This window comes from Trichoplusia ni, chromosome 8 (genome assembly GCF_003590095.1).
Source record: "Trichoplusia ni isolate ovarian cell line Hi5 chromosome 8, tn1, whole genome shotgun sequence".
Classification (NCBI taxonomy): Eukaryota; Metazoa; Arthropoda; class Insecta; order Lepidoptera; family Noctuidae; genus Trichoplusia; species Trichoplusia ni.
The window spans coordinates 354,345-371,590 of NC_039485.1; the positions used below are offsets into that span (position 1 = coordinate 354,345).

Here is a 17,246-nt window from a genome sequence, read left to right on the forward strand (position 1 = left end):
ATATTTTCATATCAAAATTATAAGGCTTAAGAGTTTGCTTCTCGAGTTGTTTGAACGGACTAATCTCGGCAACTACGAGTCGGACTTGAAAAATTGTAAGTGTTATATAGCCCATTGACCGAGGATTTTTTTTTGTATATATATTATCACGCTTTAATTTTTAGGCGTAAAGCAGTAATAAATAATAAAAAATATGGAGAAGATGCTTCTACTCCAAAATTATTAAACTTATTCTGAACAATCTCAACTTACATCTTTATAATCTTGCAGACAAATTCGCGCGTAACAATTAGTTGTAGATAAAAACCGACGTCCCAATATGAAGTATAATTAAAAGTAGGTAATGTAATACTTGCTATTGTGGAAGAGAGACAGTTCTACGTCGTTTAGTGCTCTCTTACTCTTGATGCTATGAAGAATAATTTTTAGTTTAGATAATTTTGTATCGGAATATCAATATACATCTCATCAACTATGTTAGTTAGATTGTTAAACCGGTCATAAATTGGCAAGACGACCATTTTTGTATTTATTATTTCGCACAGAACCCTCAATATGGCGACTCTGACTCTCATTTGACCGATTGTTTAATATGTCAAGGATTCGATCTATATTTATTAGTACCGTATGATTAATACCTGTTCATTAGAAATATGAATAGTTTAGTCGCGGATTTCCTTATAGTTTCCTGCAGAAATGTAGGTCCAGACAATATTTGATTGATGACAGAACATCTAAATATGTGTAGCGAAGTTAAATGTTTTATGCTGATGGAACAATAAACGATTTGTAAATGTCAGATGGATGCTGATTTTTGCCATTTAACAGGAATATTTACCATCTTTTATTAAAGAACTTGGCATACTAATGCGCAGGGTTATAATATATGAATGAAACGAAATTAATATTAAGCATAATTACCAGTAAAGATAATATATAAACCTTAATCTTTAGTTTACACCTGCAGTTTAATCTGAAAACACATACATAAACAAGTAATTTTCTACTTATATTTCAACGCCATCTATTACGTTAAAGAAAAACTAAATTATCTCGAATGTAAAAAAACAGCAAAGAGCATACTCACGCGTTTATCACTGTTTCACACTACATTTGTAATAATTAAAGTCAAACAAAAAATAACATATTTAATGTGAAACAAATTTTATATTATGTTCAAAGATGTCTTCTCACGATCAAAAAGCTTTTAAACAAACACGAATATCGATTGCATCACTAATTATAGGTAATAACGTTTTAACACAATGGGTGGCACAGTTTAAGGAGAGATGTAAATCTCTACATCCGCCGTCAGCTTCCGGGCCGCCCGCCGTGAGAATTTCCACTAATTCATCTCATAATAACATAAGTTGATGTTATTTCTTACTTATTATGTCATTAGGACAGTTAAAAACTTGTTATTTTAAGCGATTAAGAACATTTATGTAGTGTTAAGTAGATGCAGTTTATTTATGAGGCACTACCGTTTTTATTCCGTTATATAAAAAATAAAATTCATTTAAAATACAGTCATTTGGATGCATTTAGTCCAAACCGTTATCATATCTAGAATTTTTTAAGCTCGTTATAGACTTAGCCGTTTTTAGAGATAAACGCCATCTAGCGATTATGAAACGAAGCAGTTTCTGTAAGAGGATCTTTGCGTTTGGGCTTGCTGTATTCGGTAAAAGTTAACTTATGAAAACAGAGATGGCATTTTACAATGATATTTTTAAAGGAAAACAATGGTCAGAAAATTAGTACTCACAGACCCAAAAATATCTATAAAAACAGTTTTATTGTCAGTTAATACTGACCTATAAAAGTTCTACTGTGAACTCACTTTCAGAAACACACATTTCCTACGATATCAACCTTCGATGATAGTCAACCGTATGTTAAGATAATCAAACCACGTTCGAAAGAATTCCATCCTTCAATCACTGAGCTACACCATGTCCAAAAATCTTTCAATAATTGCCAGAATATACCCACAGCTGAAAACCTGTGTCTTCTCCCCTATTTCCAGAAAGAACCTCAGCCTGCAGCCGGTGGACCGCGAGGAGGACGCGCACCTGTTCACCTACCGCGACGTGAACCGCACGCACGTGTCCGTGGTGCTCGCGCAGAGCGTGGACTCCCTGGTCGACAGCGACTCGCCGCAGAACGTCGTCAAGTTCCGCCTTGGGTGCGACTTTGATTCTGGCGATGATCTTGTAAGTTGTATGTTCTATTGTAAGTTAATATTTCAGCATTATATTAAAAGGTCGATTGCAATAAATCAATCAAGTATATTGTGAAGCCAAAATTTTAAGAGGTGTTTACGGCTTTGGTCAACATTAATCTGAAAAAGTTTTAATACCTGATATACAGGTAATGTAATAAACTATCGATTTTGGTTTAAAAATATTGCAAAAATACTTCATGTATCTAACATATTTTAGTGTTTTGTATGGTATAAAATTGTACGGGTCAATGGACATTTCGTCAATGTATTATAATTGGTTCTTTTTGGTACTTTGTGGGCTTTTCAGGATGGATATATTCCTTATATATCTCCTTCTAGGTATTCAAGTTTGTACACCGCTAATGGACCCTATAACTCTTTTATTATAACAGTATAACGACATGAAGTAGGTTAGCCTCCAGCAATCTGCCACATGTGCGAGTATTCGACGAAATTTAATATCCACGTCATTTGTCACTCTTAAATGTCAAACAGGGATTTGAAGAGATACTTACTTATTGCGTCAAAGCATTTTACATAAAACACAAATCCTTCAAGTATCAAAATCCAAAAGATTTTTTTATAAATAGCCAACAATGCAGCGTAATTAAAAAAAAGTTGCATTGCCTTGAAAAGAGTTTGAGAACAGTTATGAACGAGGGATGAATATTAACGCTTTGGAAGTCCAAAAAATAATTACATTTTTAACATAACAAGGTCAGATATTGCAAAGTTGAAAAGTTCTTTCCAGTTTGTTAAAGTCGATTTTAATGAGACATTAAAAGTATAATTAAGGGTGACTTACCAAACTTCAAATTTAAATCCAACACTGCAAGGACTTTCGAAAGATTTGCAGTGCGATCGCAAAGTCATTGCCGTTGTTTTGGCATGCAAAAACGGACTTAATATCCGGGATGTCAAGGTCTGTTTGGAGTCCAAAAAGGCTTTGAAACAATGCGGATGAAAGTTCCCAGGGTTGAGCAAGTCACTTCAGATAACCATTCGTCCTTAACCCAGTTGCTGTTGGATCATTTCCCATACTGTTGGGCATCCCTTGGGTCATCCCTACTTAATTTATCCATGGCGATGAAATTACATTTTTAATCTTATGTTTCCATTTAAGCAGTCATCTGGGAGGGTTTAGGCGAGGGCGGTTGGTCAACGTCTGAGGGTTAATTTGATGCAATCAAAATATATGGGCATGGGAAGGTTATGTTGACCAGTCGTTCTGGTATATTATGTTCTCTTGTTATATAACTCCCACATAATTCACAGAAAAATTCTGAAACTCGTAGCTCTGAAAGCTTTGAAACGTTTATTGCCATAGAATAACATACCCAGAATACACCTATATTATCCTATTACGTATTCGTTCATCTCACTTCGCACAATACAATTCGGATTTTAATCCTCATACAAAATGTTACTTCAAAGTTCGACAATTCTTTTGTAACTTCATATTCCTCGCCTGATCTTAACAATATGTAAATATTCACGTTTTTTTATCATAATTCTCTTCAGCTGTACATCTGAATCCCACCTCAAACATTTTCCCCAATACGAACAGTTCATTGACACTTCAAGACGTATTTTCACGTTTTACGACGTCTGACTGTAAAAGCAAGCGTAAAAATGTTCCTACCGTTTTTGTATCAAATGCGAACCATTTGTGTCCTAGTACTTGAGATGTTTTACTGATTTCTAGATGTTTCTTTGGATATAAATAACCTAAAGAGTCCTTACATATTGAAATGACTATGATCGAGATTATGATGAGTAGGTTATCAACTAGGAATAAAAAACTAACTAAGAGTAGGATTGAAACAAGAAACATGGTCACAACAAATAATCTTTTATTTCCAAGTTCAAAAACAACCTATCAGCCAGTAACAAAAACAAGTGACGAACAGATTCATCTGAAACATAAAAAGTGATCATCGAGAGATAGTCTCAACTTTATCAAACGCTAGAGAATATTACTGATACAACTCATACACGTAGGCATGGAGTGACAAATGTCTCGTTCGAGCACGTTTACAAGCACTCAGCGGCTCATTATTACAATGTATCGAGTAACATGAATGGTAATATCATATTTGGATCTTATTTTAGGTAGTATTGAAGTACGTTGGAATGTGAAGCCTCTCGCCTACATTTTCAGAAACGGAGTAAGCTTATATTACAACAGGGCCCCAAGTCTGCTATTTACAATGCACTACAACTAAACTACACTTAGTTTCGGACTTTATGACAAGCGTCTCAATTCAGGATTGCTTTGACAATGGCATCAGTTAGGAGAGACCAACTGATCCTCTGTCAAAGCAAGACACACAACTACTACCTAGTATTGCAGTACACCGTCTATTCATAATGTGAAATAATAGTTATTTTGGCATTTTTGCAATTGCTGTTTTCTATGTATTTACAGATATCAGCATACTTATCGGTGACGGTATACATCGAGGATGTGAACGACAACGTGCCCAAGTTCCTCGACACACCGTATCATGTCGCTGTGGATGAATTGACACCAACAGGTGGGTAACAGTCAAGAGGTACTTCAATATACGTGCTTGCAAATGTATCGGTAGAGAGTTCAATTATGTAGATTGTTATTTTGCATGGTGATGACTACATAGTGGTATCTTATTAATTAGTATGTATGAAATTATTAGGAAGCGTAAGTATTCTAAAGGAGATAAATTGTTCAGTGATAATGTGATTAAGTTCTGAAGAACAGGTAACGGGACTTTTATTAAGTTTGTCTAGAAATTAAAAGTTTCGTAATCAAATTATTCCAAGCAATTTAATTTTCAGCAAACACAAATAACTCCAGTAACCAATATCAAGCTTTTACAAAAAGTCTTTGTGAAAACTCCAATGTCTATTTACAAAATATTCTTGCGAAGGAAGTTTACGCGCCTTTTGCAATATTAATAAAGTTCAAAGACATTGTTGTCTGTGGACTTAAAACCAAAATATTATATTTTTCCATTGATCCTGTGACCACAAAAATTTATAAGGGTTCAAACTTTTCACTTTTTTCTTATTGCATTGATGCTATTTGTTGTGAAATGTTAAAAATCTCTGGCATTCATAGTATTATAAATTTTAAAGGAGCAATGTGTTGGATTCTGAGAATCTATGAATAAAATAGTTCTCAGAAAACCAGACAACGCAAAGTAAGTAACTCAAATGTTGTCTCCGTCATTTCAGGTCTTACAATATTCAAGGGCATCCGTGCCTTTGACCGGGACAAGCCCAATACGCCAAACTCGGACATCCAGTACAGCATCACCTCCGGCGACGCTGACGGCCATTTTGCTCTAGAAAGTTCCCACAAACCTGTGCTGGTTCTGAAGAAGCCACTGGATTACGATACAGGCGATAAGGAGTTTCATCTAGTTATAACTGCTTCTGTAAGTGATATTAAAAATTATACAGATATTCATTCAAATAAGAAGACGAAATTAATTAAAAAATAATTGTCTCGTTTTAGGATCGCGGTTCTCCTCCTCGCAGCTCCAACGCTACAGTTAAGATAGTAGTCCAGGATAATGACGATTTACCTCCCAAGTTTACGGCGGATGTGTACAAAACACAAATTCCGGAGTTTTATCCACTATTGGTACAGAATTTAATTGACATTGTTGTTATATGCTTAAGTGATCTGAAATCTACATTAGTCTATATGATTTAAAAAAAAGCACTGTGTTTTTTTGAAGTTTGATTGAGGGTCATCAAAATTAGCTTTACTATATTGCAACTAATCCTACATTTGCCTTCTTTGCAGGGTAAACGGATCCATAAGGAGTTGTTATTTCCGGAGCCGATCAGAGCGTATGATCAGGATATTGGTGTTAATGCTAAACTAAAATATGAATTGGTAGCTGGCAATGAAAGAAGGCTCTTCTCTCTAGATCCTCGCAATGGCACGTTGTTTCTAGAAAAAGAAATAGATTTGGATGCTGAATCAAACTTGTCCGGTACGTCAAATATTTTTGGTAATTTTATTATGTGTCGAAATATTTTTAAGTTTATTTTATTATTTCAGGAAACACGTTTATATTACAAGTGCAAACGTCGCAATTGGACAATCCCTTAAAAACAGCGCAGGCTAGAGTAGAGCTAGAGGTGTTGGACTTAAACGACAACCTTCCAGCGTTTGAAGTTGACTTCTACAATATAAGTATTGTAGAAAATCTGCCGAATGGTAAGTTAAAAAGGAATAGAACAATACAACCATTAATTATTAAAAACCAGTCACTATAAAGTTCAATTAACTAGCACAGAGTATTTAATTATGTAAAATGTTATTCCAATGACGTATATTGGTAAACATTTTCAGGCTTTAGCGTTTTACAAGTAATGGCAACTGACAAAGACCAAGAAGATAACGGAGAATTCACGTATCAGCTCAACGATCCCGAAGGAGCTTTTGTCATCGACCCTAGAACTGGGTGGCTTACTGTCAGAAATCAGGTAATATTTGTGGAAATAATAAACTTACTTATTATTTAACGCATACTGATTTTTGTACCTAAAATCGGAACTAAATTTTCTATGTTTTTTCAGACCGTCTTAGACAGAGAACAACACGCATCACTAAAAATGAAAGTTTACGCTAAAGAAAAGATCCCGAGTGTTGTAGGAACATTCTATGACAAACAACGCCTTGCAAAATGGCGAAGAAATCCTACGACAACAGGAGTACCGTTGTTAAAGGACAGGACTACTTACGTATTCCCTGATAAGCTTGGAAGTAAGAATGATAACGTGGAATATGTAAACGAACAACTTATGTCTTTCGTGAACGTCGAAGTCACGCTCTTAGATGCTAATGACAATAATCCGGTGTTTGTTCCAAGTAATTTGTACGAATTCTCAATAAAATCAAACGCAAAAGTTGGAACCCTAATTGGTAAAGTCAAAGCAACGGACCCTGATTTAGGAAGGAATGGCATGGTGCTTTATGATTTGCAACGAACAAGCAACTTGACTATTACATCACCTTTCCAAGTGGATGCTAAGACTGGTGCCGTTAGTGTAGCAGAAACTCCAATAGTGGAAGGAAGACATGCTCTATTCATTGAAGCTTCAGATCAACCAGCTAATCCTAGTGAAAGAAGATATTCATTAGCCGTTGTTACCATTGATGTTACCAGTGCAAGTAAAGGTATGTTTACCACTATATTACACCGATATTTTGCAAAGCACAAGTTTTTAATCATATTAAAAATAAAGCGGTACTAAAATATAAATATAAATTAACAATAACTTGATCACTATTTTTCACCATAAATATTTATCATGTTTCAGGCCCTAAAGGGGACAGACCCGGTTTCATAGGAGCTCCTTACGAATTTTGGGTTGGATCAAATGTTGGTATTGGTACAAGTGTTGGCCAAATTCGTATCAATGATGCAATGGAAAAGAACGACGTGTCGTACGATCTATTGCATAGTTATGAAGAAGGAGGCTAGTATCTTAAGTACTTACATTTTGGGTTTAAATAAAAAAACCAAGGACGATTCCGTATTAATTTTGTTTTCTTTTTCATTAACAGTGCCGTTTGCTGTTGAAGAAAGATCAGGAGTAATAACAGTAGTAGATGAATTAACTAAATACGATAGACCGATGTTTGATTTTGAAGCCGTAGCAATGCAGGAAAATGCAAACCTAACCATTACCACAAACGCGACAGTACACGTAGTTGACGTTAATGATGAAAGAGGCATACTCCTGAAGTAAGATATTTTAAATGTTCAAGGTTTAAGGTTTACTTTACAAGAAATCCATCGAGGAATTCAAAATATTTATCATTTTTCTGCTTGTTTATTTCAGAGGAGCTCACTCACCGTTGGTTTTCCATGTTAAAGAAAACGTAGCTGGTGCAACTATTGGTCAAATCTTTCATGTCAATATGAGTTCACTTTCAGCAAATAACAGTGGTAATATAAGGTTTATAATTGCTAACCAGCAGGATGTCTCTGAAGATATTGCCATAGGTAAGTCAAAATATTTTTTTTAAACTAAAATGGAGTGACGAAAAGTACATATCTGAAATAATTATATTCTTTTCTATAGGTCAAGATGGCACGATCTTCGCGCAAAAACCTTTAGATAGAGAAAAGCGCAGTACATACCGAATGACTGTGATTGCTGAATTTTCAAAAGGTGTGATTTCTGGGGCTGGAATTTATCAAGTTACCATAAATGTCGATGATGAAAATGACAACCCACCTTTATTTGAACTACCGATATATGAAGGATTTATCTCGGAAAACTCAGCAAAAGAAACTGAAGTTAAAATGACAAATAAAATAATTGCTAAAGATGACGACGAAGGTGCTAATGCACTGTTTATGTATACCTTATTTGGAGACGGCCGTGAAATGTTCCACGTTCATGAAAACACCGGAGTTGTAACGTTTGTCGGTAACAAATTAGACAGAGAAGAGAAGTCTGCATATGTACTGAAAATCGTTGCAAGAGACAGAGGTGGTCTGAGTTCCGAAGCTAAACTAACAATTAATGTACTTGATGAGAATGATAATATTCCGAAATTCAATCAAATCATCATTCCGTTCGGGGAAAATGTAGAACTACTTGAGGCAGACGAAAATTCTACTGTAAACATTTATCGTGAACAAAAGAATAACGGGAGTGCTGGCTTAACCAACAAAGACGTGAAGCCAAAAAATAAATTTGCAATGAATACCGGAACTGGACCTCTATTTATGTTACCAGAAAACGTTGCCATTGGCTCAACTATATTGAAACTAAATGCTATGGATATGGATAGCGGCATCAACGGTCAAGTAAGATATGAATTTATTTCAGAAGTGTTCATTCCTCCTACGTCTACAAAAGGCATGCAAGTTAAAAGATATTTTGTGATAAATGAGAGACATGGACACATTATTGTTGCGAGGACATTGCCCCCAGAGGCAGAATTCAGATTAAACATTTCGGCTTTAGACGGCGGTGAATTGAGTGATAATATTTCTATAAGATTATTTATCAAAGATATAAATGATCATTTCCCGATGTTTAAAAAATCGTGGTATAGTTTCAATGTTGAAGAAGCCCAGTATACTAGAAGAGTATTAGGCAAAGTGGACGCCACTGATGCTGACTTCGGCCAAAATGCCAATTTGACATATTTTATCCAACCCGTATCAAAGGACTTGCCTTTTGAAATATCGCCACTAACCGGGGTATTTAGTGTTAATGGGGAGCTGGACAGAGAAAAAGAAGACAAATATGTTTTAACCGTAGTTGCTCAAGATAACGGATATGATAAAAAACTTTCATCTTCAGTAAGTGTTGAAGTGCAAGTATTGGATGTTAACGACAATGCACCAAAATTCTTTGCATACAATGAATTACTTGAATGGAAACATCCCGAAGCGGATGAAATCGCTAATCATAACTTTGAATCTGTTATGATGATACCTGTATATAAAGCAACTTTAGAAGAAAATGCACCTATTGGCACTGTGGTCACCAAAATTTATGCAAATGATTCTGATTTTATTGGTAATGGTAATGGTTTAATTTTATATAGCCTCCCACAGCGAAAGAATCAAATGAATCTATTTGCTATTGATTCTAAAGAGGGTATAATTACAACGACAGGAAGGTTGGACTACGAAAGTCAGACGGTACATAATGTAACTATTGTAGCATCAGACTTAGGATCTCCTAGTCTAAGTTCTACTGCTATTCTAATTTTAACGGTGACTGATGTTCCTGACGAAGTGGAAGTTTCAGACAAGCCAGTATTCATATCGAGATATTACGAGTTAGAGATTGAAGAAAATGTTCATGCTCCCGTTGAGCTAGTAACTTTAAACTTGACGGAACACTATGAAAACTTCAAAATGAAGTACTTTATTCTCAACGAAAATGACTTAGATGTTAAGAAATCCTTTGTTATTGACCCCAAAAATGGTACCTTGTACTTAGTAAAGAGCCCAGATAGGGAAGTGAAAGACATTTATGAAATCGTTATAAGAGCCGAAAGACAGAAGATAAGTAGAGAGTTGCCACATATGATATATCCTGTTGCTGATGATGTAATGGAAGGATTAACGAAGTATGACGTGAAAGTCATTGTGAGAATAAAGGACGTTAACGATAATGCTCCAAAATTCACTAATAGTGGACGACCTATGGTTACAGCAATACCTACAACAGCACCATTTGGATATCAAGTTATTCAATTGAAGGTGAGTGTGTATGTGGTAAAATAAATAAAAAATATATTTCTTAATAAAAAAAATCAAGTAAAAAGTTAAGTTACATTATTGGTCCTCATTTTAATAAAAAATTCTTTCATCAGGCAACGGATGCGGATGTAGGGATCAACTCGGATATTCGCTACCAAATCATAAACGAGCAGGCACCGCGCTTCGCAATCGACCCGGTATCGGGCCGCGTCCGTGTCGTGTCGACCCTCGCTCGAGATGCAGGCCGTGTGTTCGGATTTGATGTCAAAGCTACTGACAAACGTGGTGCCGACGATGGAAAGTCAGCTATAGCTAATGTTTTTGTAAGTTTTTCATAGTCTTTTTAATTATAACTGAATTTTTATAATTTTTGTACTCGATGTCGGTTGAAGATATTGTCATGATTATCGAGGGAATCTTCCATGACGAAATGTTATCACGGCGATTCGAATAATTCATTTCTTTTTTAGGTCTACGTACTGGACGAAAATAAACAACTGGTGCTGGTAGTCGGAGCAAAGCCAATGGAAGTTGAGAGGGGCATAGACAATATCACTAGATCGCTGACGAAGATGACGGGCTTCGATATAAGAGTGAGACGATTGGAAGCCAACACTAAGGCTGCTATGGATGTTGCGTAAGAGACATTTGCGTATAATAACTGTACTTAATGTATTTATTAATTTCTTTATTTAAGACTTTGTTCTAATATCTGATATATATACGTATATCAATAAGAACCGGCAGGATGAATGTCTAGTTCAACAAATTAGTATTGTTCCAGGACTGACATGTATATTTACGCAGTAGACCCGTTATCTAACGCAATAATTGACATGGATGTTCTGCAAAAGTAAGTACCTGACAACACACAGAAAAGACTACAATACCGAGCTAATTTTCAAATTTCCAACGTAACAAATACATTAAATCCTTCCAGATCTCTGATGAAACGGGAGACGGACCTCCGTCACAACCTGGCCGGCTTCCGAGTTCTGGAAGTTGGCGACAACGCCATGGTGCAGGCTAGGAGTGGTCGTCTACTGAGCACCATGGAGATCAGTGTGGTGGCTCTCGGGTGCATCGTCTTCGTCGGAGCCTGTACCACCGCTATCTGTATACTGTGCGTTAGGAGGAGTAGAAGGTGAGACATGGGTTTTTGATCATTAGAATTCGAGTTCCATTCTCTTAAAATTTTAGGCTACATGTGTTGTGTTCTCTGCACCTAATTTACAAAATGAAATTTGTATATTACGTCATTTCACAAGTCATATCTTATTAATATTTCGTTTCGTTATTCTCTTCTCAACATGGATGATGAGCAATGGTGTTAACTTATCATTTTCAGGCACCATCATCATAGACGAAAGCATGTGACCCACTACTTTATATGAAACTACCCTCTTTTGCATGTGTTGTAGATTTTTATATCTTTAGTATATTATTTACTGAAAGTAGATAAACCTTTAGAAAAAAGTATAATTCCTGGCACTTAACTCTTCTGGAGTTCTTTTACGGTAGTATTTGTTGATAGATGTAGTATGTATGCATAAGTATCATTTTTTATCGTAGGCAATCGCTGTTTTTGGTAATTTTATCTCCTAAAGTGATTTTTTTATACCTTTTTTCATGTACTTAAGCTTTATTTACTGTATTATTCTACACCTTGCTTTTTTACTTCAAATTATAATCAAAAAAATATGAGTCTTAAAAATACCAAATTCAGTGGCTGCGATCACTTTAACCCACACTCACTTCATACTTTTGCCCTAACAGACGCAACCACAAACCATATTCCCAGCAACGACTTAACGCTTTCTCAACTGAGCACCTAACCAAATTCGGAGGTCTCTTCCCGTCTGGAGGCAACCAGTGCCAAGAGCTGAACCAGTCATACAGCGAGGCTGACTCATACATCGACGTCATTAACCATAATGGGAAAAAGATCTGTCCTCATGGGAACACAGTTGAAGAGTTTGGGAAGGCTCACCAGAAATGTGTGAAGACCCAGTTTGGTGATGACATGTTCAATCAGAAACATGAGCGAATGTGCATCAAGTTTAACCAGCGCCCTCTACAGAAGAGGTACGATCATGGTATATGTAGTAGATTTTAGTGGACAGTTTGAAATATGCACCAAATAAATGTAGTTCGCACAAAAACTATTTTAAGAGAGAAGTTCATACATTGGATGTGGAGTACAGATTTTTAAATTAAAATGCTTGCTTTATTGTATTTTTGTGATGGATCTTCTTCAAGCCCTTCCAACTAAACATTTTATGGTGACCTGACCATAATATTTGTGATCATTTGAATATACAAACACTGTTCTCATTTTTCCTCATTTAAATATTATTTACGGTAGAATAATGACAGGCTAATTTTGATTTTGGTCTTGTTAAAGGTAATGACCCTTCTATTTGTCTGAAAACATAAATAGATTTTATTTGCGACCCACATTCTAAATTCGTATAGAGATTTGATACTGTTCTGGCTATGGAAATAAATGTTTAGGAAAATTTATTTTCTATAATTTATTATTCTGTTCTCTATATAATACATCATACGGGGTAAAAGGATAGTTTATGTGTAAAAAGCTGATATGGTTTCTCTAAAATTTACCTCGAAATGTTACTTTTATAGATTAAGGTATGTTGCGACAGTCAATAGACAATTTTAAGCGTCAATGCAAACGATATAAGAAAGTCTATTCATTTTCCTCATAGATAAAAAGACATATAACAGGATATTAATGTCTGATAGCTATTTTACGATCAAAATACGCGAATAAAAACAAAAGAAAACTGAATTCGCTTTATTTTGTACAGATTTTTGACGTTTAATTTTTATACCTACAGCAGCAGCTTGTTATTATCACGCTCTAACCCATAACATAATTTAAACAAAACCTAACCAATACTAACACAGCACGACATTAACACTAACAGAACAGACGCACAGATCTAAAACACTTGACACTATATAGGAAGGGGCAAGATACATCGATAACGTCCGTGAATTCCAGTGGCCAAGACTCTGGGATCGCCGAAGTCACGCGGTGTCCTTGTGGCCAGTCCAGCGTGCATACATCCGAGGAGAGCAGCGGGTGGGTATACTTTAAACAGTAATTTCTGGAGCTTAGGGTACAGCAAATGGTTGAAATACCATTTTTTCATAAGGGACAATATTTTCTTTAAGATAATACTCGAGAGCTCATTACTAAGACAAGTCCAGTTATGATTGGTTAGATTTCAAAATTCGAAATTATGAAGACACTACATAACACATACTCTCACACAGCGACACTATACAAATAACACACCTTTATATAAATTCATGAATTGTACATTACGACAGCTTAGTCATTATTCATGCATCCATCTGCTTTTTTTCTTACAATATTGACTATACATTTATGTTCTATTCAATTCAATTATAACATAAGGATCTTTGACCAAATTATATTTACTGGCCACAAAATGTAAAAGGTTATATATTTTTTATTTTAATTTCTAGTTGCAGTTACGAAGACTCTCTGAAGTCAACTCGCAACGCTGACAGTCGCGGGAAGCCCTACCACGCGGACACCGAGCCTCGCTTCATGAGACGAGCATCCTTCACCCACCAGCCGCTGGACTCTCGGCAGTTCAACTACAGGCGTCAATCCTTCTCAGAGAACATGCAGAGACATTTTCCTCCGTTCGAGAGAATTGGTTCCCCTGCCGGCATGACCAGGCAAGCTTCAACACCAAACGTGTCCAACACGCAATCCTACTTCTTGGGAGGTAAGAAGAGAAATGAATCCAGAAGAAAAGAGGTCCTCAACGAGCCTATGGTGGATTATGATCATAGTGAGGGAGAAGATGTTTTTGATACCACACATAGGATGGAGAGAAGAACTAGTGCAAGGAACCATAAGCGAGGAAAGTTCATGGAGCTGGGAGGTCAAGCGGCGGTGTTTGTCGCCACGCCCGCAGCCGCCGAGATCATGAGGAGGCAGGGCAGCGAGAGACTGATGTTCGCCAGACCGTTATAGTAGGAGCCATTTAATGATTCAGTATATTATTTAGCATGGATGCATGGACTCTTGAAAGTGAAACCCCCTAAGATTTGTTAGTAGTTGAGTATACCAAACGCGTACAGTACAGATCTTTTAAAAAGTATAAGTCATGAACCTTGTTGTATGTTCTCCTTATTTTTTAAACTTTATACATATACTCAAGAACCTAATACTCATTAAGAACCTTAACTGGATAACGTCCTTAAAATTAAATAATTAAGAAATTAACTTCAATTTGTTGAAAATTGTGAATTGAGTGATAACTTATGATTGTGCAATTTATATTTATACGTAATTAGGTGTACATTCTATGTAAATAAGTGTAAAAAATTTGGACATTTTATAATTATTTCTTGCCTTTGCCAGCTTTACTATTTGGTTGTGTCCAAAGAACTCATAGATTGATATTAAGTGCCATTTGGAGAATGTCTCTACATTTGTAGAGTTTTGTTACTGTCTGTTAATAATAATGTTTAACCACCTAATAATGATGTTATACGTCACGGAACGTGATTTATTGTATTTTTGTAAATACTTCTAGCTATAAGAATAAATAAGTAAACAATTATCACATAACTTTGTTACTGTTCTTTAACCATCCGTATACCTAAAATTTCACAAACCAAACCAATGTGTTAAGAGAAAAGCCCAATATCAATATATAAAACAGATGAATGGAAATAATCCATACTCCAACAAGACATAGGAACAACATAACATGAAAACAATAAAACATCACTTTGTAAATGTGTTCTCTTTGAACACTGCTATAGAATATGATAGCATAAATAAAAATCTGCGAAAACAAAAGGGAAACGTATTGCACGAATGTGTTATTGTACTTTAAATGTGTGGTGACTACACGATCAAGTTATTTTTGGACGTCCGAGTTTTATTTGCTTTGATCATCTAATATTTTGATATTAAGTTTTACAGTCTAATCTGGAATAGGGTGTTTACCTAAATGTGATAATATAAAAGTATTAAGTCCGTTAGACAGATTTTCAAAAAAATACTGAATAGGTATTTTCCATTTTATCACAATATTAAAATTTCTGAAAAGCGTACTGGTAAGTGAAGGCAAGCGAGATTTTAAATCAGTTTATTCCCATTTTTGTTTATTTTTTATAATTTTTTGTTAACTTTTGTTGAAATATATTTCCAATATTTTTCAGAATTCCGATTGATTAACTAAACATTTTTTTTGTCAAATACCCTGTGAGTGGTAGAAAATAAGAGAAACTAACCGAAGGTAGCAAAGTCCTCGCTTTTTTCTGCCGGACCTTATCTCAAGCTACGATGGGATTCACGTCCATGGCACATGAATCGAAAACATACATTTTTATATAAAGCCATTACGTAGCCAAGCCCTAAATATGATCGACGTTAAACAAAATAAAAATTATATCTAATAAGTAATAGTTAATATAGCCTTTTATTACGAAACAGAAAGAGTGATTAAATTAATGCAAAGTAAATTAAAGTCATTTAGGAAAGTCGAGATGAGGTCTTGAGTACAAAAATATTAGATAACTTTTCTCAGTCAAAGAAGTACGAGGGATAAAGGTTATCAAACATCGAAGTCTATTCGACGAACAATACAACAAATGAATATTGCTATGATTCTACAACCCTTCGGTTGAGAGTACAACTTATAAGTACAGCCAACAATTTCCATGTAATGATTTTTGTACGTAAGTATCAAGAAAATTATGTATTGATTTCTACAATCTGAAAATTCAGTACCAAGTCGTTTTTTAAGTCCTTGCTCAGATGTGTTTTTAAAATGTAATTTAATTGCTGAGAGTACACAAAAAAATATTCTATTTCTATTTTCCATTATAGTTTAATCAAGTTATGACAAAATTATTTACTCAAAGTTAAATAATTTTCTTAACTCCACGCATTTAAAATTTATGAAATGTCTTGGAAAACTATTTGGTAAAAATTATTGGAAATATAACTCTAACCGACAGTTATTCAAAAATGGGAATTGTAATACAATTTAATTTAAAACTAGACTCAGATGATGAATATTTCACATGGATTGAATATCATGGAATGTACTGGAATGAAAAAAAGACAAATAGCTTGAAAGCTGTGCCTAAAATTAATAAGATGAGGTTTAGTAACCAGACCAAATGGTGTCTAAATACTTAGGGCAAAACATTTAAAAATTCAATTAACCTTCTAAACTTGGATACCACTTTTTCATGATTTCTTATCTGAGAAATAATTAACCCACTCAACCCGAAGCTAGTAGCCTCTTATCTTGAAACTTTCCCTTTAAATTAGGTGATATAGAAAGTAATTAATCTCTGTCCTGAGTTAATCCGGAGTTAACATCGGAACATCTCGGCAGAAACGTGTGGTCGCCCTCGTCCATTCATAGTTTGCGGCCTCCTGGGACAATGAACCTATAAAATTATTTGGTTTTTAGGGATTATGTACTTTATGACTTTTGGACAGGATTCCAACTAACCTGTGTTTATTGACGACCATTTTCAATAAGCTTTGTAATTTCTTCAAAGGATTTTAGGACGTTTTCGGCGAGTTAGTAATGAGGGTACAACTACAGATTGATGAGCTATTGAAATAGACTTACCGATTTATGTGAAATAGCATAGATTTTAAATACTTTTAGTTGCGTTGGATACTGATTGTCTTCTACCATTTGACAAATTTCAATAAAACGATAGCCTATTTAAAACAAAGGCCTCGAGAC

General features: G+C 35.1%; 1 protein-coding gene across 1 annotated transcript; it reads left to right on the forward strand.

The window, feature by feature from the left end:
* The first annotated feature begins 1,154 nt into the window (after window positions 1-1,154).
* LOC113496633 (cadherin-89D) lies at window positions 1,155-15,097 on the forward strand. Its single transcript, XM_026875911.1, has 19 exons — window positions 1,155-2,216; window positions 4,656-4,764; window positions 5,444-5,646; window positions 5,727-5,855; window positions 6,021-6,213; window positions 6,282-6,440; window positions 6,576-6,709; window positions 6,803-7,403; window positions 7,547-7,705; window positions 7,794-7,974; window positions 8,072-8,235; window positions 8,315-10,461; window positions 10,575-10,784; window positions 10,932-11,098; window positions 11,246-11,314; window positions 11,402-11,605; window positions 12,238-12,546; window positions 13,448-13,567; window positions 13,978-15,097. The coding sequence occupies exons 1-19, from the start codon at window positions 1,956-1,958 to the stop codon at window positions 14,495-14,497; spliced, it is 6,039 nt and encodes a 2,012-aa protein (XP_026731712.1). The 5' UTR covers window positions 1,155-1,955; the 3' UTR covers window positions 14,498-15,097.
* Window positions 15,098-17,246: the final 2,149 nt, after the last annotated feature.